The 23,302-nt window shown below is 36.0% G+C and overlaps 1 protein-coding gene across 8 annotated transcripts in view; it reads left to right on the top strand.

The window, feature by feature from the left end:
• The window catches only part of LOC139971372 (papilin-like), an 88,437-nt gene that overhangs the window by 19,936 nt on the left and 45,199 nt on the right, over positions 1–23,302 (top strand). For all 8 annotated transcript variants that reach the window (XM_071977744.1, XM_071977741.1, XM_071977738.1 and 5 more), the window contains exons 3-4: positions 19,134–19,252; positions 21,180–21,349. In XM_071977744.1, coding sequence (XP_071833845.1) covers positions 19,134–19,252; positions 21,180–21,349 — 289 coding nt within the window. The remainder of the gene's footprint in view (positions 1–19,133; positions 19,253–21,179; positions 21,350–23,302) is intronic.

A 23,302-nucleotide genomic window follows, 5' to 3' on the forward strand; every position in this document is an offset into this window, starting at 1 on the left:
ATTGTCCGTTAGGGTTGGGAGTTGCTTCAATTTAATCCAATTGTCGACCCGCATCTGGGTGACCCTTGACCTCAATTTGACCTCTGGTGACCTTTTCATGTTTTGGGGATTTTTACAGTTTCGATGCTATTTTCAGATGTCAAAGGTACCTTCTGATCATAAATGTCAATGGATTGACCCCAGTGTGACCTTCGTGTGCGGAGTTATACGAGGTAAAAGTTAATTTTCAGACATTTAATGCAATAACTCTCAGTTCCAAGGTGTGACACGGTTGATATTTTGGGACAAGTTGCAAATGGTATAGGGGAATATTTTCAAACTTAACGGTCATGTGATCCGAGGTCACCAAAGGTCAATTAATGATTAAAAACTAGTATTTTTGTGATAACTTGAGAACGAACTGTCCGTTAAGGTTGGGAGTTGCTTCAATGTAATCCAGTTGTTGACCTGCATCTGGGTGACCCTTGACCTCAATTTGACCTCTGGTGACCTTTTCGTGTTTTGTGGATTTTTACAGTTTCGATGCTATTTTCAGATGTCAAAGGTACCTTCTGATCATAAATGTCAATAGGTTGACCCCCGTGTGACCTTCGTGTGCGAAGTTATACGAGGTCAAAGTTAAAAAATATATATGAGGTCACGGGTCAAACGTGAAAAACTCCCAAGTTGCAATAACTTGGCTACTATTTATTGGAATTTCGTCAAACTTGGTATGATGATATTGGTAGATAGTCTCCACACTCTGCAGTGTGTTGCAATTGATATCATGCATGTTTATAAGGGGGGGGGCCTAGCATTATTTCGTTATGAAAAGTTTGTATGCACAATAACTCAACAAGGGAATGACCAATCATTACCATACTTGGTGAGTGGGTGGCCCATAGTTAGTAGATTAACCCTGTTGATTTTTGTGCTCATATCATGAATATTAATGAGGTCATGGGGTGAAACGTGAAACACTCCAAATTGCAATTACTTGGCTACTATTACTAGTTGGAATTTCGTCAAACTTGGTATGATGTTAATGGTAGATAGTCTTCGCACACTGATGTGTGTTGCAATTGATATCAGGGCTTATCATTACTTTGGCAACCAAAGTCTGTGTGCATGAATTGCTGTTGTTGTCATAGGGCTTCCTTAGAAATTTCCCTATGAATGGAACTAATGAACAGCAGCAAGGAACCATGAAATGTTTTCATTCTGGTTTTGCTAAAGTATTTGTTGATACCTACTGTAGCATATTTTGTTGTATGTGGGTGTGATATATGTGTAGGTGGCTGCTTTGAAACATAGTTTCAAGGCCTACCTAAAATCTTATTTATTTGATTTGTTACTTTATAGTCTATCTGCATTGCAGAAAATCAAACAGCACTTGGAACACAATTGCGTTTGGTTACTCAGTGTAGTATATTTGATATAGATATAGGCACTGTTTGTACATGATACGCATGTTACATTGTAAAGATCTCCAGACATAACATTTGATTTGTGAAGACATTTTTTGGTAATTTTGGTTTGTTGGAGTCCTCTAGATATGTCAAGTGTGTTACATATGGATCATTTAAAGTTGCTATGTCAATTCTTTGAAAATTTAAAGAGGCCATGACACGAAAAATCCAACTCATCGAGAGTAACTTCCTCTGAATCTATGAGAAAATCTATGTTCAAAACTATCCTCAACACCTTGAAAACCTCAAGGACTAATTAGTAATTAACGTTTTAATATTCGCATCCGAAAATAGATATCTGAGAATGCGATTTCACAACAAGACAATGATGACGTCATGTTAGGAACACACGTGCAAAGCCCAGGCATGTATCGGATGCGCGACGATCATACCGTTCCATATACAGTACACGCACATTTACACTGAGAGAACAACCACTGTATTACGCTATATCGTTAGAAATTTCAAGTTTGTTTTACAACTGTTGTAAACTATCCGAGAGAATTGCCGGTCCGTTGTGTTGTTGGGGGCTGCATAAATATCATTACCCATGCAATTAGCCTTCATCCATGGCTGAAGGACGAAAAAAACACGGCGATTATGACCAAGTTAGTGCACAACACCAGCGCCGATTTCACTGGGCCTAGCCAGTATGCAGCTCCGAATGAAGCGAACACTTCACGGAAGCATACCACGATCCCTCCTTTTTGTTATGAAATAAAACAAATGGACTTTAACGGTTCGACATAAAAGAGTCATTCTTCTGTCAAGTAATCCACAAAAAACTACTCTGAAGACCAGATCGGGGAACAGGAAACCTCAAATGGGGCAAGTGGCGATCCTTAGGAGGTAGCGCGCCGAGCACTTGTAGTACTATAGTATTAGCGTTACTACACTGAAGTCGCAATAGACGAAGAGATTTTACTGTATCATCTAAATTAACACCCCCTTCATTGCTCTATTGTATACTAATAAGCTATGAGGTTAGCTTCAGAAGCGATGGGTTACATCTTCTTGTGAACAAATCTCAGTGCCCCAATTTATTTCTGGAATATGCTGGATCAGTTAGTTATTGCAATAATTTCTTATTCCTATTCCAGGAAAACCATTTTTTATGTTGTGGAGGGAGTGGGGGTAATGGGGATGGGTCAAAATAGGTAGGTAAAAGATTTTATTCCAAAGGGTGTTTAATTAAATCTCAAAGCGATTTATTTTAAAGTCACAGAGCCAAAAATTCACACAACATAGTTCAAGTGTTAAATCATTGAACAAAATTTATTCAACATCAGTTCTAGACAGTTATTCTGGACAATCTGAACTAGCAGTCATTGTATTATATGACATAAAAGTAAAACTGTACTTTCCATAAACATTATCATTCTTAAATTACACTAATGTAATTTGTGACATCAAAGGAGGTTAAAAGAAAACAACTTACATGAATTTTTGGGCTTTAAGCCTACAAAGCAGTTGCATGTCCATCGCTATCAATCGTTCTTGTGACAAATTAATTAGAATAATCCAGAAGCAAATACAATAAAGGGTTATTTAAACCAAGAAACACTGCACGAAGTAACTCACATGCAAAAATGTTACACAAGCACGACGACACGTACAACACTGATGGGCAATGTGAAACACAGCATCACACGCATTAAAACAATCGAAGACCATTAACAGGGTGTACTGCTGAGTTTTTGAAGAAAGACTACAAAACAAACCAACTGCTGCTGAAGAAACAAAGTCTAAACATTCAAGAGTTCTGCTGCCTCCATTGGTCTTTATTATGACTTTTCTGTCAAATATCATTGGTGATATGGATATTTTGGCTTCCAGATTAAAGGTACGAATCAAACGTCTGGGAGGTAAATGCCCCTAAAAAGGTCAATGCCCGTTCCCTTATGCACATATTATATGACATCACGGTCACGCCAATACTTGTGTCCAAATGCTTCAAAACATGCCTTTTCTTTCATTGTTGATGTTGGGTCTGGAAAATAACCTTTTCATCCTGAATTAAAAGTCTTGAATTTCAATATATCAACACTGAGGGAACCCTGACGGATTGATAATCCAACACAATCGTAGTTTAGAAAAGGTGTTTCTGGAGGAATTTCTCAACCAAGGCTTCCTATACAATGAGTTTTCTCCTGGCAACTTGAATCCAGTGTAATGACCATTGGCGGGAAAATCACTTCTGATCCTTTGGACTGCACATGATGGTAGCACAACCCTGACGTGTCTTGCTAGGAACCCCAAGTATCATTGAACCTGTTGACCGTAGGCTATGTATCTGTACTGCCTGGGAAAAAATTTATGAAAGTTCAAAATGTATTAATGTTGGCCATGATGTCCACAATAACAAGCAGGCATACAATGTACAGTTATGGTTACATTTGTTGTGATTTTACACCTTCCATGTATCATGAAACATTCTTTTGTTTCAGAAAATTGATTTGCAAAACTCCAGGCCAAAGTACTAGTCAGGTAATAATGAGTATGAAATAACACATATGCCTACCGAGCATGGCTGCATAATGCAACTTACATCCCCGAGCCAAACTTTCAGTATGCAACCAACCCTACTACTGTAGTGCTACACACGCTACATATGGGTTGTAAGTTACCGTAACACAACGCACAATACGGTTTAGGGTGTTCCGCGAATTCCAACAATACATGCACAAAATGGACTGGATTTTGTTTTTAAATGCTTCGTTAATAAATTCTTACCACGTTGTATGTTCCTTGCAATGGTTTCGAACGGATTTCTTCTTCGATATGTTGTGGAGCTTCAATTTCGGCTCGTTTAACAGGCTCGAACTGATACGGTTCTAACACCTCCGCTCCACCCTCAACGTTCGGTTCAATATTGGAATGATCATCGCCTTCACTCTCTGCTTCGAATATGAGAAAGGGCACTCTAATTATAGCCCAATTTCACTGCCTAGTGAAGAACCATTATCACTTTGAACTTCGGTTGCCGCAATTGGTTCTGGATCCGCCATTTCACAGGAAATTTTGATTTGATATCGCACTTGTGATCGGTGTTTTGTTTAGTAACTACTAGTGGTATGTGTACTTGTCTACTGTGTACGTGAATGGTATTTTCGGAGGATCGTATGCAGCGACAACAAATGTGTTCAAAACGTGACGTCACATGACGTCATGCGAATCGGAAAATTTTCGAGTAAACAAAGTTTCAAACGCCGAAAAGGGTAAATTCATTCTCAATTTTCGACTTGAAAAATCAAGTTTTAAACTGGCAGATTGGTTGATACATGTTCTAGAGAACATTCTTTGATGGTTCCCAAAAATATAGGACTTTGAAATTTTCGTGTCATGGCCACTTTAAGCACTATTTACTGTCTACATGTAGATGCATGCTCTACTGTCATTGTAGCAAGTACTATTCACAGGAATGTTGCATGCAGCATAAATACATCAGACACATTTTGACCTTGCTAGAGCTATATATAAACTTAGTAATGAGAAATATATCAAAGCTAAGTCTCAACTTGAGACAAAATGATGAAGTGGTGAAAATGATTTAGATTAATAATGATGTCAACCTTCATTATAAATGCTACACTACTAGATCGTGTGATTAAGGAGCTGCCATTCCCCCTCCCCTTCCCTCCCTTCCCACTCCCCCCTTCCGATAATATTAAAAAATTGTGACCTCCATAACTGTTGTTGTAAAATTTTTAACTTTTGACAGGTCTTCACATTCATAACGTGAGCTCATTCATCATTCTAATAAACTCATTCAACTACCTTTAACACATGCCCTCATAAATAGACAGCGGAGGTTTAAATATTTAATTACTGCATCAACAAGAAACAATACAGTATACTAAAGGGAGTTCACTTGGTTTTTCCAGTTGCTATGCATCGATTGGAACTAATACCATGTGTATTAATAATTGTTATGTTGTTTATTTCAAAAGTTCGAGTCACTCCAAGAATAATGTATGTCGTCCAGTTACAGAGTTGTTGACAATTGACAATTCATAATCATGGACGTTAAATATGAATGTAAGAGACTGACTTCGGTCAACATGCGGCTTTGATAAGCCAATGAGGCTTCTTCGCAAGTTCCTGCTTGCAGAAGGATCTAATATACATACATACAATACATACAAAAGTGACTGATATAAAGTTCTTTGAATGAATAGAATGAATGGACTCTGATTAATCAAGATTGACTACACTCCTATCTTACCTGTCTCCTCTTTACAATTGTCCTCTCTCATTGCTGTATGCAAAGTAGTCAGATTCTGTTAGTATAAAACCTAGATGCTACTGGCTCTCTGACACACATTTGTGTGACAATGCCCAGTTCCTCCTCTTGGGAATGTCCACCATTTTTGAGGCCTTCAGGATAATAGCATAATTTGAATAACCACAGTTCATGAATGTGTGATATGGGGATAATATAATTTGCTAAGGTGACATTGCAACAAAATTACCCAGGGGCCAATTTTAAAATTCTTTTGTATTCTGGTCAGATCTAGGGTGAACATAAATAACTCTTGTGGTGATATTTATGAATATAATCAGAAACTAATTTATGAACATACATGCCAATAAAAAAAAAAATCAAATCTCTGCTAAAGCTTTGCAAAAAATTGCATGGCATGCTGTTGTATTTATTGATCTGTTATAATAGATTATGGAGGAAAATATTTTCAAACTGATTTGAAAAAGAAGTGAATAATTCACATAGATACTTCCCATGTATTCTTGAGGGCAGAGTTTCAATTTAATTTGTATCAGCAGTCAAACTCTTGGAGTTTATCTTTATGCAACTCTTCCTATGGATGCACATACAACAACATTTGTAAAGAGGCCTACTTTCAACTTCGCAATATTAGTCATGTATACTGTTGACTCCCCGTGCATGCAACTATCTCACTTATTAATGGTCTTGTTATCTTATTTCATAAAGTGTTTGTGAGCACTCATCTGTATGTATTGAACACTTAAAACAAGTGGTATGATAGTAATAATACATTTCTAGCGCATGTGTTTGACAGAGATGAACTTTTTACCCTACTATAAATTTTTTGATGCTGGTTGTGTGCCTCACCTTTTAACAATTATTTCAGGACTCCAATCATTCCATGAAACATTTTTCATCAGTTAAAGTGATCATTACTTTAAATGAGGCATCGCTAAAGTTGGGCAAAAAATATACTTGTTTGTAGCTGCACTTCAGTTCTACATCGGATGCACTTTTACTCTAAGTTCAAGAACGTAAATAATTCTAGGTATAGTAATGGCTTCATAATTGATGCACCTTCGTAATAGACACATCCAAATATTACTAGCAACGATACAACAGCCAAGCAGAGTTACATATTTGATGAGTTTTAATCCATTTCATCTATATACTGATCAAATTGAGTTTTTTTTTCAACACACTTTAAACACACTCCACCCAGTTTTGCATGTTTTTTTGGCATTTGGAAATAAATAACTGAATTATGAGCCCACCATGCTACATTAAGCACTGTATATATCTGCTCATTCATTGCAAACTATATGCCAGGTATATTGTCATTTGCATATATATTCTGGGCTTAAGTTGTGTTTAGGAGGTGTAATTGCTCAAGTTTCATTTGGTGTTCAACGAGTGTTATAAGCTCATAATGTTTGTGCACTATGTACAATTTTGGTAACGAAACATGACCAGCGTGATTTTAAACCTGTATACACTAGTAAAGCAAAGTGCAGGCATTTGGGTGTTATATAGCTGTTGTACCATGTTTAGTTTGCAGAGTTACCTAAAGGTGTGAGTTTTACGAATAAACAACAGACTCACAGATTTCTTTTGCTGAAATAATGTTAGTTAGAGTTTCTTTATCAAGGAAGCTTTCAGCTGAAAGGTAAAGTTTTTGTTATTAATCAAGTATTCAACCGGTTAACTCTTAAGGCATGTACATGTCATCTCTGAGAGTCATGATGATCTGTGAAGTGGGTTTTAAAAATTAGTTTGTGAACACAGCTGAACAAATTATGAACAACCGGAAGCTATTGTTAATGATTGTGCAGCATCGTGTTGCTCAATTGGAAGCTTTAGCTGGCTACACTGGCAAAGTTATGCATGCCTAAGTTTGTATTAAGACTGTACAGTAAATGAGCACTAGAGATTGTAAAATGTACTTTAACAAGCTGACAACAAGCATGAAGTGTATGAAACAACAGTAAAAGTTGATCAATTGCAAGGTTATATATGGCACAGTTTTAAATAGGATCTTCTCAGGAGCCAATTAAGCTAGCTCCAGCTTGAACGTTTACAGGTTTGTTAACTTATAAGTACTGGTACTGTTTATCTTGATTTGAGGAGTAAACTCGCTTCACAATGTTCTTTACAGTCAGTAGCATGAGCTGCATGGATCATCAACATTCCATCTCAACACATTTCAACATGCAAAATTTCAAAAGTTCAGAAAATAAAAGCAAAATTCAGGCCTTCTAAGAATTTCCATTCTCTGACACCTCATCCAATAACTTTCATTTGATGAAATGATTCAGATCTTTGACAATCTATTAGGAACAGAATTCCTAGCAGAAGACTTACAGATATTGAATTCCTCTCATGCCCCTCAGGATATTTATGTCAAATTTTGCCATCTTTTGTGTCAGTTTGCTTTGGTGGTTATTTCTGCATGCATCCTTTTCAGATAGTCGTCACTGGAAGGATTGCAAACCAAAAGAAGTACTTGAAAGTCACTTTCAATACAGTGAAGATTGTTTACAAAAGTTTCTTGAAAAGGTGTGGACTACAGGACAGCAGCAAAACCCAATCCGAAAGATAGATTTCTAGTACTTAAACATATTCCTGTAGTCCACACCTTTTCAAGAAACTTTTGTAAACAATCTTCACTGTATTGAAAGTATCTTCACTGTATTGAAGCCTGAGGCAATCATTCTAGATATTTTCTTCTTCTAGTAAGACACATTACACAGTTCAGCAGTTGCCTTAGTGTCTGGCAGAGTGTAATTTGAGTTGTCAATTCAATAATAATCACTTCATTCACAGAATTTAACCATAATAACTTTCGTATTATTCTCACAAATATATGAAAGGTTCACGAAAACTCTTGTTGCCATGTAGAAAGTTTTGGTATAAATTCAAAAGTTTGCCTTTCTCTATCAATCTTGTCCAAGATATATAAGCCAAAAATGGCCAGTTGTGAAGATGTATTAATTTAAACAACATCTGGTTCATGCTGCCTAATTGCTGCTGCTGCAACTTGTATTGATATAAATGGCTAATTTTGAAGGAGTATTTTGCTGTCCTAAAGTGTAAATATTCATATTATATACCCCCTCAAAAGTCACCAAGTGCTGATAAAACACATAAGAAATGTACAACACTGAAATTTCTCAGTATAATGCAATTTCCTCTGATCAGAATTGCATTCATGTGAAACTGACAAACTTTGTGTCAGTTGTAGCACTGATTGCAATTCCAAAAGAAAGAATTTAAAAAAAAATAAAAGGAAAAAATAAAAAAATAAAAAAAATAAAAAAAGGGGGAATGTAGGCCATAGAGAGGTTGGACCGGGGAGGGTGAGCAATGACTGGAAGAGATGTGAGAGAGGGAGAAACAGATGTACCTAAAGATGAAAGAACCAAGCAAACTTCATAATAACTTACAGATATATACATACTTCTATATTGTAGGTCTAAGCTTTAGATGAACATAGTTCATGTCATGTACACAGTAATGTTACTGTGGCTAAATGTGCAGAAAACTTTTGCTATTAAACTTGGAAATCCTCTTCTCATGCTGTCCCAGCTGTATGTTTAACCCTTCATTAATTTAGAGATCTTAGATCCAGGCTTAGTCCATTCTTTTAGTAGTGCAACAAAGAAAGAAAGAAAAACTTGTAGTTTTGATGTTCTGTTTGTTTCATATTTAAAAGGAAAACTGTTTCTCCCACATGGATATTGAATATTTTCAGTTCTTTCTAACACTTTTGGAGTTAGTCCTTGAAGTTTCTGCCATCTGCAACATGTACACTTCTGCAATCACCCTGTAGTTGTCTTTCAATAATATTGACAAAAGAGATCTATCCACAGGGAACCAGTTTCTCTCTCTCTTTATAGATACAAGTAAAATCGGTAGTTATCTGTTTATTATCATTTTGAAAGAAAACAGTGTATAGTGGCAGCTGAATCACCTGGCAGGTGAGCATAATAACTTGAATGCGAATAGTTCATCTAACTTCTACAAAATAGGATTGGAGAGAGCTCTAATTATTGTTTTGATAAGGGAGAAGGCCAACTTAACACTGGTAGTTGATATATAATAATAAATAATGTGTTTTATTTCATACTTCTGATGGTGACAGATGTGTTGAGAAAGTGTTTTTTTGTATTTTGTCCACAAGAAATCAGCTGCCTGTTATGATAAGATATCTGCAAATAAAAATACATTTAGTAGCTCCACATGTTGTCTTTCTCTGGATATTAGATAAAATGTAACCTCTCACGTAATTCTATAAGAATGTCCTCCAGGGGTGTCATATATTGAGCATTTCATTCAGTGAATTTCTCTTTGTTGTTGTTGTGCATGTGTTACATCCATGGGGTCGTTAATCAATGTCTATCTGATGGTGTTTAATCTAGTACCGTGTATATACATGTACAGAAGATCTAGTGAAATGTTAATATATCTGATAAATTCTTTTGTTTTGGAAAACTTTGCAAGGAAAGGATTAAACATTAATAAAAAGGACTAAAAAAGGAGCAAACAAGGGAGATAACTGAAAGATTAATTTAGGTTGCATGGGACACCAAATTGAAGCATAAAAGTTAAACACTAAGTGGATGGTACCAACATTCAATGATATCTGCATAATTTCTCAGTTTATGTCAGCATGGCTCCTTGTGAACACACAAATTATGACAATATTCAAAGTTTAAGGGAACAAAAAAAAAACATAGAAAATATCCCATGCAATTACAAAGTTAACTTTTCAATGCAATCCCAGAATGTGTTGTAGGTTTTGAAACTTTGCTGCTCAGTTTAGCATTTTTTTGTGTTATTTTACAAGTTTGTAGTTTTCAATTCTTTTGTAAATAACACTTCAGAAACTTTTTGGTGAGATTTTTTTTATTGAACCTACTGTACAGTAGTTACTGGTGGATCGCAAATTATGACACTTGATACAAATGGCTGATGTAAAAGTGTCCACTTGTCTGTTATGTTTTATTTGATAGTTATAGTAAGAAAAGTTTAAACAAATCTGTAGATCAGAGAATTTGACACAAACATATAAATCTATTATAAACAAAGACCAAGTCATGCCTGTCAGTTGCCAAGATAAATCACCTCTTTTAAATGGATATTTTTCACCTATGAAAATTCCTTGAAACCACAGGTTCAGTTTGTTCAATGAACCGTAGTGTAGTATGGTTCTTGCTATTAAAATGAAATTTGATGTAAAGTCCTTCTGGGAATGTCAAGTGAAATTTAAGTCAATAATGAGCATGTCATATGCAAGTAAAGAAGCTAGAAATGTTGCACAAGATGTTTGGAGACAGACGTCTCTAGAATTAGGCCAGCAAATGACAACATTTATTTATGATAAACAGTATAAGAACCATAAAGATGTGAACTTAATACTCATACTAAGAATTTGAAGAAGAATGGGGAAAAAAATTATATCTGGCATATCTTGCAGTGATGATGGAACCTATAGCATAATACTAAAATTTGTCTTGACATGAAGAAGCAACTTAATTAACTGCAAAAGTGTATAGTTTCCTTCATACACTTAAATTACTCTGAAAATAGCTGGAAGGAATGGCTTGAACCAGCCTAAACTGCAGGGTTTGGATTTTTCACAAAAGGAGGCATGAAAGGGGTTTTGAGTACTGTTTACTTAGCACAGAATGTTTACACAATTAGGACACAGTTACACAAGCTCAAAATATTGAGCTACATTAGTTTGGTGCATTTGTAATACTAAATGTTGTTTGTAAACATAGAGGCTCCTCTTGCCACATCTGTAAACAAACATCATATGCTGTAGTCAATATTAGTTGGGTACATATTTGTCAATGTTTGACGCAGCCTGATTGGTATGTACTTATAATCCACCTTGTCTCCACGTTCCTACATTTGTCAGTTCATTGTTGATGAAGGTCTAGTTTTATTCTCGTCAATAAAAGTTGACCCAGTTTTTGAACATGGCAGTAATATAATAAGAAGCCTGTGTCAAAGTGTTTCATATGCTGACATATTTCTCTTTCAGTGGTAATTATCACCAGTGAGATTGCTGTGGCTGCAACACAGTATTTTCAATCAGTACATTGCACAAATCAATAAATTGATACTTTTGGAAACCCCAAATAATTAATTGGTGAAATTCTATATTGTTATGGTAGAATAAAACCCCCACAAATGACACCCAAGTCCTCTTTTAATGATGCAGTTTGTTTTTTCCAGGGCAAAAGGGTTGGGCAGTCTCGGTACCTGTTATGGTGCAACGCCTATCAATGGCATGGTACTTATTATGACCCACTTTTCTGATTTTACCATAGCAACGGAGAGTATAAGCCCAACTTGAAGTGTGCTAGCAAGTCTCTCAGTGTGTTTTTAAAAAAAGTAACGTCAAACAATTATGTAACTTTGCAAATATACGTCCAATGCGACACTATCCCATCCAGAAAATTAACAGTGCTGCAGTACTGTAGCAATAGTTATCAGTTCAAATTTGTGTAAAAGTAAGTTGGCCTGACGTTTTTCGATCCTAGCAGGATCTTCTTCAGAGACTAAATGACAAGACACATTCTCTTACACAGGCTCTTTAGTGGATAAGCAGTTTGCTAACAGTTCTATTTTATTTTTTAGTTCAAATTTGTGTAAAGAAGGAGAAAAAACCCAAATAATCCTTTCTAGACATTTCTTAATGTACTTACAAACTGACATTCAGTTGACCTACACCCACCCCCACAGCCTATAGCCTAAGAATAATAATAATTTAGTAAAAATAACAAATTTATATAGTGCTTTCCATTAAAGATAAAGTAAATCTTCAAAGCACTTTACATGCATGGGGCTTGAGAAATATTCTTTAACAAGTTAGATACATGTATATAAAAGTAATGAAGTAGTCAAAGTAAAAGTAGCAAATTATAAATCACTGGAACTTATTAACAAGGTTAAAACAAGTATAAACAAAATAAGTAATTAAAATATATGCATGATGAAAAGCATGAGTTTTCAGTTGGGACAATAAAATAATTAAAAGTGGGTAGAAGACAATTAGTTTGGTGATAGGGCATTCTTTAGATGTGGTGCAAGAATATGAAACATCCTTTATCACCATAAAACTTGGAATTGCTTGCAAGCCCAAAATGCACCAACTACAACACCATGTCAAACCAAGTAGCTAGGTTGGCACCTTGCCAGGCAGAATTACAAAAAAAGCTTAAATTTTAATTTGATCCAGTGTTGAATCAGCAGCTAGTGTAGTACTTTTACTCTCATTACTGGAATTCTTGAATAAGCAGCAGAATTCTGAATTGAGTTTCAGTTTCTGGGTCTCACAGGCAGGAAGACCTAACAGTGAACTGTTAAAGCAGCATTTTGCGTCCTCGACTATGATATTTCTCAACCTCACTGACTCCACTATGCCATAACGACATACATAACTAGCTTATCTATTTATATTTTACTTCAAATGGTGGCATAAAAGTCGAAAAAATTGCAACTTTCAACTTTGTTGTTCTCCAAGATATTTTCCGTTGGGAACCCAATAAACCTCGCCCATAATATGAATATTTAAACACTACGAACGTCATTGACAGATACGTAATATAACACCACGCTTGATTTGTGTACAGTCTATATGGCAGTTGTACCAGGGAGTTGCATAACAACTCCCAACGCAAAGTCTTGAATCTATTTTTAGCAACGGCTCATAACTAAACCTGCATCTCTGATTGGTTGAATTCAAACTAGTGGGTTTGGGAACTGAATGCGATTTAATTTTGTATGTGGAATACTCGCCAATTAACGTTTTTGGCAGGGGAAAACTTGGCTAATATCTTAATTTGCTGTTTTGTGATTTGATGTATGTAAAAAACTCGATGGACATGTCAAAAAAGTATAAAACGGCGACCAAACGCAAAATGCTCATGAATAAACATACTATTCACTGATTGGTGGAATTCAAACTAGTGGATTTGGAGATATGAAAACTTTGTCGAGGACACTTTTACTCGTTATCGATATAAATCGTTAATTACTCGCTAATTAACGCTCTTGGCAGGGTGAAACTTGGATGGTATCTTAGTTTGCTGTTTTATGATTGATACATGTAAAAAAATCGATGCACATGTTAAAAAGGTGGAAAAAAGCGACCCAACGCAAAATGCTGCTTTAAAGGAGAAGTAACAAAGGCATGAACAAATTTGCCAGCAGAATAATTGTCAGAGAAAGGACAAAGCTTACCAACTTTAATTGCAAAAGGTGTTGCTGGATGATCGATCAGTTGCAAAGTGTCATGTCATGGCACAAATATCTGCTGTGTGTTTTCACAAAGAGGAAGAAGCCTAGTTATTTTGAAAATATGAAACCCATTCTTTTTAATTCAGCTGTTGTCTGATTTTAATGTTCAAGCTTTAACTTCCTTTTTTTGAATTGTATAGATTTATGCTGATTAAATACAGCAGATTTTTTTTAAAACTAATTGCCCAGTGTTGGCATTTACTTCTAATACCAGAAAAGTCAAATAATTTGTCTTGATTGTACTTACGGATCTTATCATGCTATAACAGCCAATAAAATAAATGCCATGACCCAATGCTTTTTATGTGTTGTTGGCTTAACTTACTGATTTCTAATCACTGTTTACCTTCCCCCTCTAATCTTCAAATATACTATGTGATTCTGTAGTTTGCATCTAGGCGTAGTTTACTGCATAAGTACTTGTAGCCCACACATGTATGCTCGTGGATCAGTGGCATTGACATTTCAATCTTGGGGGGGGCCCAGGGGGGCCACAGCACTTAACTAGGGGGGACAATGTTTATTTGTGAATGCCATCCTGGAGGATGGGTCTAAGGGGAGGGGGTGTCCCCCTCCCCTTTGAGAAATTTTTGATCAATTAAGGGTCCTTAGATGCAATCTGGTGGTATATTTTGCAAAGTGGAAGTAACTTTATGTTCAGTAATTTTCAGGCTTAGTCTATCCGATAGTTATGTTTTTAATTGAGGCAGATAAAGTTTTTGTTTGAGTATATTTTTTTAACACTACAAATCGCATCTGGGGGGGCACCTTGATGGGGAAGGTTTGTAAAAAGGGGTGAGGGGAGAGGTGGGGGGCGGTAAGTGCTGGGGTGCAGGGTGCCTTCCCCAGAATTCAGAAAGTCCCCTTTTCATAAGTGAGCAACTTGGAGCTACAGTAGTTAGTTAGAAAAGAATTGTTTGCATTTTTCATAAGAATGGTCTTCAAAAGCAAGCTAATTGAATTATATGTGGGGTACATACCATACAAAGAGGCAGCAAGCATTTGTTGAGCAACTGTTTTCTCTGAATCATTTTCCTAAATTCCTAGGTTTTCACCCCACACGTTGTTACAATTTATACCGGAAAGCAATAATATTTGCCCAAGTACACTATGTACACAAGAAGAACAAGTGGAATTGAGAAGGCAAGCTGGCTGCTTTAAAGACATTGAATTAACCATGTTCTCTATTTACTTTGCTTCTTGTTTACCTGTCTCTTAAAGTGTAAGAAAGTGATAGAAACGGTCAGATGAAAATCCCCTGAAAAGTTCTGTAGCTTCACTTCTTAATGGTAGATTATGAAGGAGGGGAAAGTGGGCATTGTCCCGAAAGTAGGAATAGGGTGCGTAGTGGTAAAATATATCCAGTCATGTAGCTTTATAGATCTGAAAGTGCAAACGTAGATTGAAGACAGGTACAGGAAGTGCCATCGCTTGTAAATCCTCAAACCAGTAAGTTTTGGGGATTTCAATGTCTTTTTGCAATTGAAGGTAGCATGTAAGTTTGTATATTAATTGTCCCATTGAATTGTACAATACATTGTGGAAGTAAGGGTAGTCTCTCAGCCCTTGTAGAAGTTCTCATCAAGCTTAACCTCCCCTAACCATCATTGGATAAGTATTTTTGCTTTTTGCAGTGAATTTTGTCCTTTAATTTTGTATGTACTGTAGGTATAGGAAAGGCTGCAAGAGGCTGATTTACTTCATTCCTCTTAGACTACCTGTCTCATAAACATACATACTCCAATCTACCTAGCATGTGAAGGGGGGGGGGTGGGGAGTGGGAAGAGGGGAGGAAAGTGGGAAGAGGGTGTATCTTTCTTAAAGCTTTATTTATGCTCTGTGTTGTGAATTTTGATCATTATGATGATGCAGTTGGTGTTTAGTCATGGTAACAAGCAATGTTTTAACTTTTGGTATATGTATGTATGGTTTATGGAACAGTATATCCTGTATGGTTTAACTGCCATGTTTAGTTGCTAAAGGAAGCCACATTAGTTCTGATTTATCTCTACAAGTTGCTCTTATTTAATACCCAAACTTGGTTAAATTAATTAACTTTGTCATAATTAGAATTGTCCATTTTATGTTTAGCAATTGGTGCGTATTGAGATTGTTATATAGTTTTATTTAACTAGAGTTTTCTTTCATGGGTTCCAAAGAGCTTTGAAGTGTGCAAACAAAGTTCCCTGGAAGAAACACTTCATGGTGATCTAGTTACACTGCCTACTATAGAACCAGTGATGTTCCATATACACATACCATACAGTACGTGATCTAAATGCAATGTCGTATCATCTCTTGCTGTGTTTATTTACAATAGGAGGAAGTATAGCATGAGGGGGGTTGGGGGAGGGGTGGGGATTGGTAAAGGGACTTGCGAGAGAACCTGAGAGTTGATATTGGATTCGCAATAGCTCTTGTAGCCTTAGATCCAAATTTCACAATCATATTTCTTCAAATGTTGTGATGTTTACAATGCTATGTACTGTCCTAAACTTCCATACTTATATTTAACTTGATCTACTTTATTGTTTAAAGCTTGTTGCATTTAATTATCTCACAATTTAGAAGTTTGAAACACTGAGACAGTCTGCTCTGTAGCTGCATGTACTTTTTGTAATTGCGTGAATGCGGTGACGACATGGGACTGTAATTGAAATATGAAACATACCAGAGCTGCTTATAACTGGTCAATTACGTCTGTCCTCTGTCCCCATTAATTAAGTGGTATATATTTACTCTTTCAGATTTGTAATCATACAGTCTGTTGTAACTGTTTTGGAAGGGTTCAATATTACCAAAGGATCTCTCCAGACAGTCCATACACGTGTTAGCAATCTATTCCTCATCATACGTCCTACATATGCTGTGTCTGGCATTGTTGTCACGAAAGCAAACAAAACTAAGATTGGATAATTTGCTAACAACTTGACAGTTAAGACCAAAACAGATACAGTTATAATCAAAGTAACCCCAGCAAGTATTGTAAGGGTCCAGTTGTCAGCTGTGTGGAATTTATGATTGTGTGCTTTACTCGTAAGTCTAATATGTTTAGGCTATTAAGTTTGATAGTTTGTGTGTGTTTTGTTTGGTCTGTATTCTTTGCAGTAGAATATATGATATGATTTGGGAGATAAAAGCTTCAAAGAATGAAACCTTCCATTATGTGTTAATCGTGGGAATTTATGTAGTCAGAGTAGAAAATTGTTAAAATGTATACAAAATGTGTGTAGGGCAAATTTTTAATAGTTGTCCGATCATCCGAGATGACCAAAGATTTTGTAGATTGCCAAATTTCCATATGAGTTCATCAGACGGAGGGTATCGTGAAAGTAAGGAGTTTCCAGTTATGGAATTGTAACAAATTATTTCAGCATAATCGGATCTAATTTTAGTCCAAACCTGTGTTAAACCAATCACATGTACGTTTCATTGTACAGCAAGGTAAAACAGCAGTAAATAATTTACAAACACCACATGGCTGAATAACTGTACTGTCACCATACAGGGATTTTTTGCCAAAGAAGCCAATAGATACTTTTCTGTGATTTGATTGGTGTAAATTTCAAAATAAGAGAAGTATTAAATGGCATACTCTATACTGATTGAGTGGAGAGCTCATTTGCAATACAGGTAGCTGTCAATGGTTAATACCCACAAATCTTAAGACTAAACTGGTGCTGTGGCTGAGTGGATAAAGGTGGTGGCATTTGAAGCAATGAGGCTTAGCAATCTGGAGGTTCCGGGTCCAACGCCCGGCCGGGTCATACAGTAGTAAGGTGGGTTTTCATCCAAGAGCAATCTACAGTTTTCCCATCTGAAATGACTTTCTAAAATTGAAAAGATTCCAAAGTTAAAATGTTGAATTGGAAGCCACCTTTATGTGTGAGTTGTAATCCATAAGCCCTTGCTGGCTTCTCCCCAATTTTTGGTCGCTTAATCGTCAGAAAAATAACTACTGATTCTTCTTCTTATTATTATTAGGACATTTTGTCACAGTTGTGACACATAACATGTATTAAACTGTCAGTGGCTAATGTGATTAGACTTTGGACTTCACATACAGAAAGCTATTAAATGACAGCATTCCTTGGAATATGCTCAGTGCAATTTATGCAGTGCTTTTAAGGATCATTTGGGAAGCAAGTATGCCAAGCCTGATCTGCTGCTCTTTACTTGGAATATATGTTCGTTATCTTATTGGAAATTTGGATCATTATAGCACATGCTTTATCATGTGCTCATTTGAAGATTTTTTTATCTTTCTTAGCGTGTAAAGTTGGTATGAAATTCAGAATATACAGCTTGTGTGCATGGTGCAGATGTAATGGTTATATATATTGTATTTTGGGAGATCGAGGGCTGACATGAGGGGATTGAATGAAAATCACATTCCGGGGTACAGAGTTAAGGGAAAATATCACTGGGTCAAAACAGATAAAACAGAAGTATACATCGGCAGTGGCATATATTAGTTACTTGCCAAAGTGCATTATATAGAAGGACAGTATATGCAAGGTTGTTGTAAGAATCAAGTTTGTTGAATGTGTTATTGAAATCAGTGTGAAATTTTTTTATTCCAGTGGTATTTCTACTTATTTCTTGTAAAATCCCATTTTTACATAATTTGGGACTTTTAAATGCCATTTACCTACTATACTTCTGCCACTGAGGTGTACTGTATGGATTGAATGTCAGTATGGATACATCCTTTAAACTTTGCTTTCCTATTAAAGGCATTGAAGACTCGCCCCAAACCGGCCATCTGAAAAAGTTAACTTTCTGTTGCTTGCAAGTGACGTTTTGGTTTTGTTCGTGTCGCTACAAAATGCAGACTGTAATGAAACGTGATACTTTGTTATCCTTAGCTGGACCTGAGATGTTCATCGCTGTACCGTTTGTATGCTGTGCTGTGGGTATTGACCGCAGCTGTATGTACTGACTGTACACTAGTGTCTAATTACCGATGGTAGCAAGCTGTGTGTGTATTTTCTGGGATCGATGGGGGTGTTTAACACTTCTGTTACACCTCATTCGAAACAAGGTCAGATTACCGGCATTAGACGTTTCCTTTTTAAGCGAGTCGTCACACCCTTTAAGACAAAAATGGTTCTTACCTTCTTATTATGTTTTTACTTGTTAATCAACAGGAAGGAGACAGGCAGAGGAAAGGAGGGCCAGTATGGGGTCCATGGAGTGAGTGGAGTGCATGCTCCAGGACATGTGGGGGAGGAGTCTATTATCAAGAAAGACAATGTTTTTCAGTGAGGTCAGTTGGATATATATTTCATACTTTTTGGTTTCATGTGCAGTATGCCTATTTAGAAGAAACAAAAGAATGAACAAGATTTTTTTTTCGTCATTGAATCTGTTCCAACAAGTGTGGATCTCCTCAAAAAAGTTGTGATTAAAAATCAGTGTTTGTATGTGGAATTTGCCTTGCAGACAGAGATAAAATAAAAAGAAGCTGTTTCTTGTTACTCGCAGCTCTGAAAGTAAACAGACAAGGTATTTGAACTTGGGATAATTAACATATAAGGAAGTCTTCAGTGTGGTGCATGTATATTTACACAATTCCCCAAAGTATTGCATTTATTACTTTTTGTAGACTGCAAAGAGTGGTATTAGTTTCTGGAGGCTAGAGTTCTCAAAATTTCATTACCCAGACACTTCTCTTCCCATGTTTTGTGTCCCATTTAAACTAGACGCAAATTTAAAAGGTACTTTCAAAATTTTCATGATTTGTATGTTTGAGCAAGTCCTTCATAAAATGAAACTATTGAAACTGAACTAATCCATGGAATGTGGGTACATTATTTTGACATTTTAGAATTGGAAAGTGATATTAATTTTGCAAAATCAAACTCAGAATGATACTTTAAACGTGTTTATCAAGTCTGTGGAAAGTCATTCTGCTTTTGCTAGAAATATAAGTAACTAGGTTATGTACACTAGTCAGTACAAAGAATTGGAAGTCTAGAAATTTCAGGGTTTGTCAATACTAATTGAACTGGTCTTATAGGTCAATTCAGGTTAACATTTGTTTGCATAGCTTGTTTTTGTTTAATTTGAAATAGATAATAACATGTTTTTAGATCCCTTTTGTTATATTTGATGCATAATCAGTCAATATTAAAGTTGGAGATAAAAGTGTTATACAGGTATGTGTATTATTTTAATTGCAAACTGTACTGTGTTTGTGCTATTTATACTGCTGACATTTGTGCAGTTATAAGAACTGCAAAAACTGGAAGTATATATATGGCTTCAAAACAAGTTATACTAACCTTGAATTTGAGTATCCAAAGTGTGTACTTTAATGCTAACTAGTTTAAATCCCAGTTATATCATAGTATAAGAACCTTTTCCATTGTAACTTTCCACACCTTAAAGTTGCTCAAAATGCCACGATGCCTTGTAGTTTGTAAATGCGTGCACAATTATGTTTTCAAGCTTTGTTTACAATGTGATCAGTGACGTTTTTCGATACAGAAAAAGTGCTGCTGGGCAAAGAATAAGATATTGTGTTATGTTGATAGTACGCATAGTGACCTATACATAAAAGACAATTTAAGTTCACAGAATAGGTAAATTCCATATTATAAGTTTATGATAGAGGCTATTAGCTAGTTTTAACATAGTGCCTAATTCAAACATTTGCAGAATTGGACTAAATGAGAGTCAAAGCCAATGTAGCGGGAGAGTGGTAAGAGGGGAATGGGGAAGGGTTAGGGAATGAGGGAGAAGTTAGGGATCGGGAAAAATTGTAGGAAATGAAGAGGTGTTTGGTAGGGGTGATTGGGAATGGGGAAGGATAGACTAGGGAACGGTGGATGGTGGGGTACTGGAGGGGTTATAAAGTAATTAATAATGAGGGTAGGGAATAGGGGTAAGGAAAAGTGTAGGTTAATGTAGGAGGGGATAGTGGATAGGGGGCATTAGAGCAATCGGGGAGAAAAATTGAGCCTTTCTTGAAAGTTTGATAAACTATGGAAATGTTGTGATGAGATCTGTTTTGCATTTGTATCACAAATGTTGTTCAAGCAATTTCAGGCAAGTATTCCACAGAGACCATGCGGAACTAATTTTTCAGAAATATTTACAATTCTTACTTGGATGTCATATGGATGACATGTTCTTTTTTCATGGTCATGCATTACTCATTCCATATGATTTATGATTTCTTCTATCTTTAGGGATGTAGCTCTTAAAGCTGACAGATGTGACGGTAGTTCCAGAGTGTACCAATCCTGCAATATTCAGGATTGTCCGGAGGGGTCCAAAGACTTCAGAGAAGAACAATGTTCAAGTTTCAATGAAGTTCCCTTTGATGGAAATCTGTACACCTGGGTACCATATCTAGGGGGTAAGTTCATAAAGAGAGGTGGTACAGAAATCTTGCAGACACCATAGTGAACCTTGTATGCACTTCAAAACTTGAATAATATGAAATCTCAAAGCTTTAAAGCCCCACAACCTGCTTATCCCCTTCCTTTTTCACTCACTACATGTTTCTTGACTGTGAAATTAAAACCTTGATGACCAAACGACGGACAAATTTGAACAAAATACTGGAGAATATATTCATGAATGTTCAAGTGTTACCATAAATTACACAAACGAGGGGAAAAAAATCACATGTATATATTCTATTTGACTGTACATGTTAGGGCATGAGTAGTAAACAACTACAAAGTCGGTCTCTGATCACTGCCTTTTATATAATACTGAGTAAGGGTGAGGGAAATTGTAATAATAATATCAACTATATCGAAGCCAAGTGGTGACAGTTTTGCAATGACCATGTATCCTTCATTGGGTGAAATTTGTAATGTGCTAAGTTATATCATTTTAATACATGTGAACTATACAACAAAAGACAACCTGATAGAATGGTAAAAAAACAGAAGTGACAAAAAATTCAAATTCAAAATCAGTAATGATTCAGTTTTCTCTTGTTATTTCTTGACTCAGAAATAATTCATTTAATTGCAAAAGGCTTCTATCATTTTGTCATACATGATATGTTATATTGAGTAGAATGGTTTATCATAATGTTTTGTAAACTTGAATTGAAAGGCCTATGTACACCTAAAATACATACTAGGAAGATAGAATCTCTTCTCTCTGTAGACAAAGTGTTTAATTTACTGTCTACATTAAATGACACATTTAGTGTGGTACCCTGTTAACTTCACGCAGTTTCACAGAATCAGTTTTCATTAAATTATTAATTTCTCTCCATTGAACATAATTTAATATATACAGGCGATGCGTGATAAGATACTTGACGTCGTCATCGCTTGCAAAATTGATGTCATGATTAATCATGTGACTGCGTGCTGCACATAGAATTAAACTAGATAATTCATTCTGCCTGACAAGTTATATTCACAGATCAGACAACTTGACGTTCAATGAAATGTTAGCTATATATACCAGGAGATATTTTACTGTTCACATTCTGTGTAGCAGTTTTGATAATATTTTAATATTGTTTCAAATATTGTTTCATATAAAATACTGAAAATCTAATGCTTCTCTGACTTAACTTTTGCTACACATCTATACATTTATGAAACAATCTCAACAAACTGTATAGCCTATTAAAAACTACATAGCCTAGATTCTCTGGCTGAATGGAGTTTTTGAGGCTGATAAAGCAAGCCTGTACTGAGACACAGCATAAACATTTAGCTGAAAAGCAGTGGCTATAAAGCTTGGATTCTTAAATTACTGTATGTAGACTGGCATACATTTTCCTTCTAACCTTTAACATAAGATGAGTGAAACTTTTCATAGTTTGTATCTTTGCTACTCATAAAAGTCAATTTGATAGATTTCATGAGGTGAGCAGGCAATTATATGACATTACAGTGTAGATGAAGGTGCCATGTGTCTTGTCAGAATGGAAAAAATTGGAAAGGAGAAAGGAATCCTGAGATGTTCAAAACCACCATTGTAGACTTTATACTTGTTCGTTATTTTAAGGCGATCAAAGTCCACCATATATATTGGCATTGGATTCTATCAGACTGTTCGGACACCATTATTTGTATAGTGGCCAGCACCAGTTAGTCAGTGGACTGTATCTGAATGTTATTAGTGGGTTCTATATAATATCTGTCAGTCAGTCACAGTGACCCGCACAGGATTTCAAAACAAGGTAAATTCCAGTTTACCCTCTACCCCATTTTGGTGGGGGCATAAACCTTTATGGACAGTATTGAAGGCAGATTAAACATTTTAAGAAAGAAGGGATGTGGTTGTGGGATTGTTGAATGCGACTCCCATGTAGAGGGTCCGGGGGGTCCTCCCC

Source organism: Apostichopus japonicus, chromosome 8 (genome assembly GCF_037975245.1).
Source record: "Apostichopus japonicus isolate 1M-3 chromosome 8, ASM3797524v1, whole genome shotgun sequence".
Lineage (NCBI taxonomy): Eukaryota > Metazoa > Echinodermata > Holothuroidea > Aspidochirotida > Stichopodidae > Apostichopus > Apostichopus japonicus.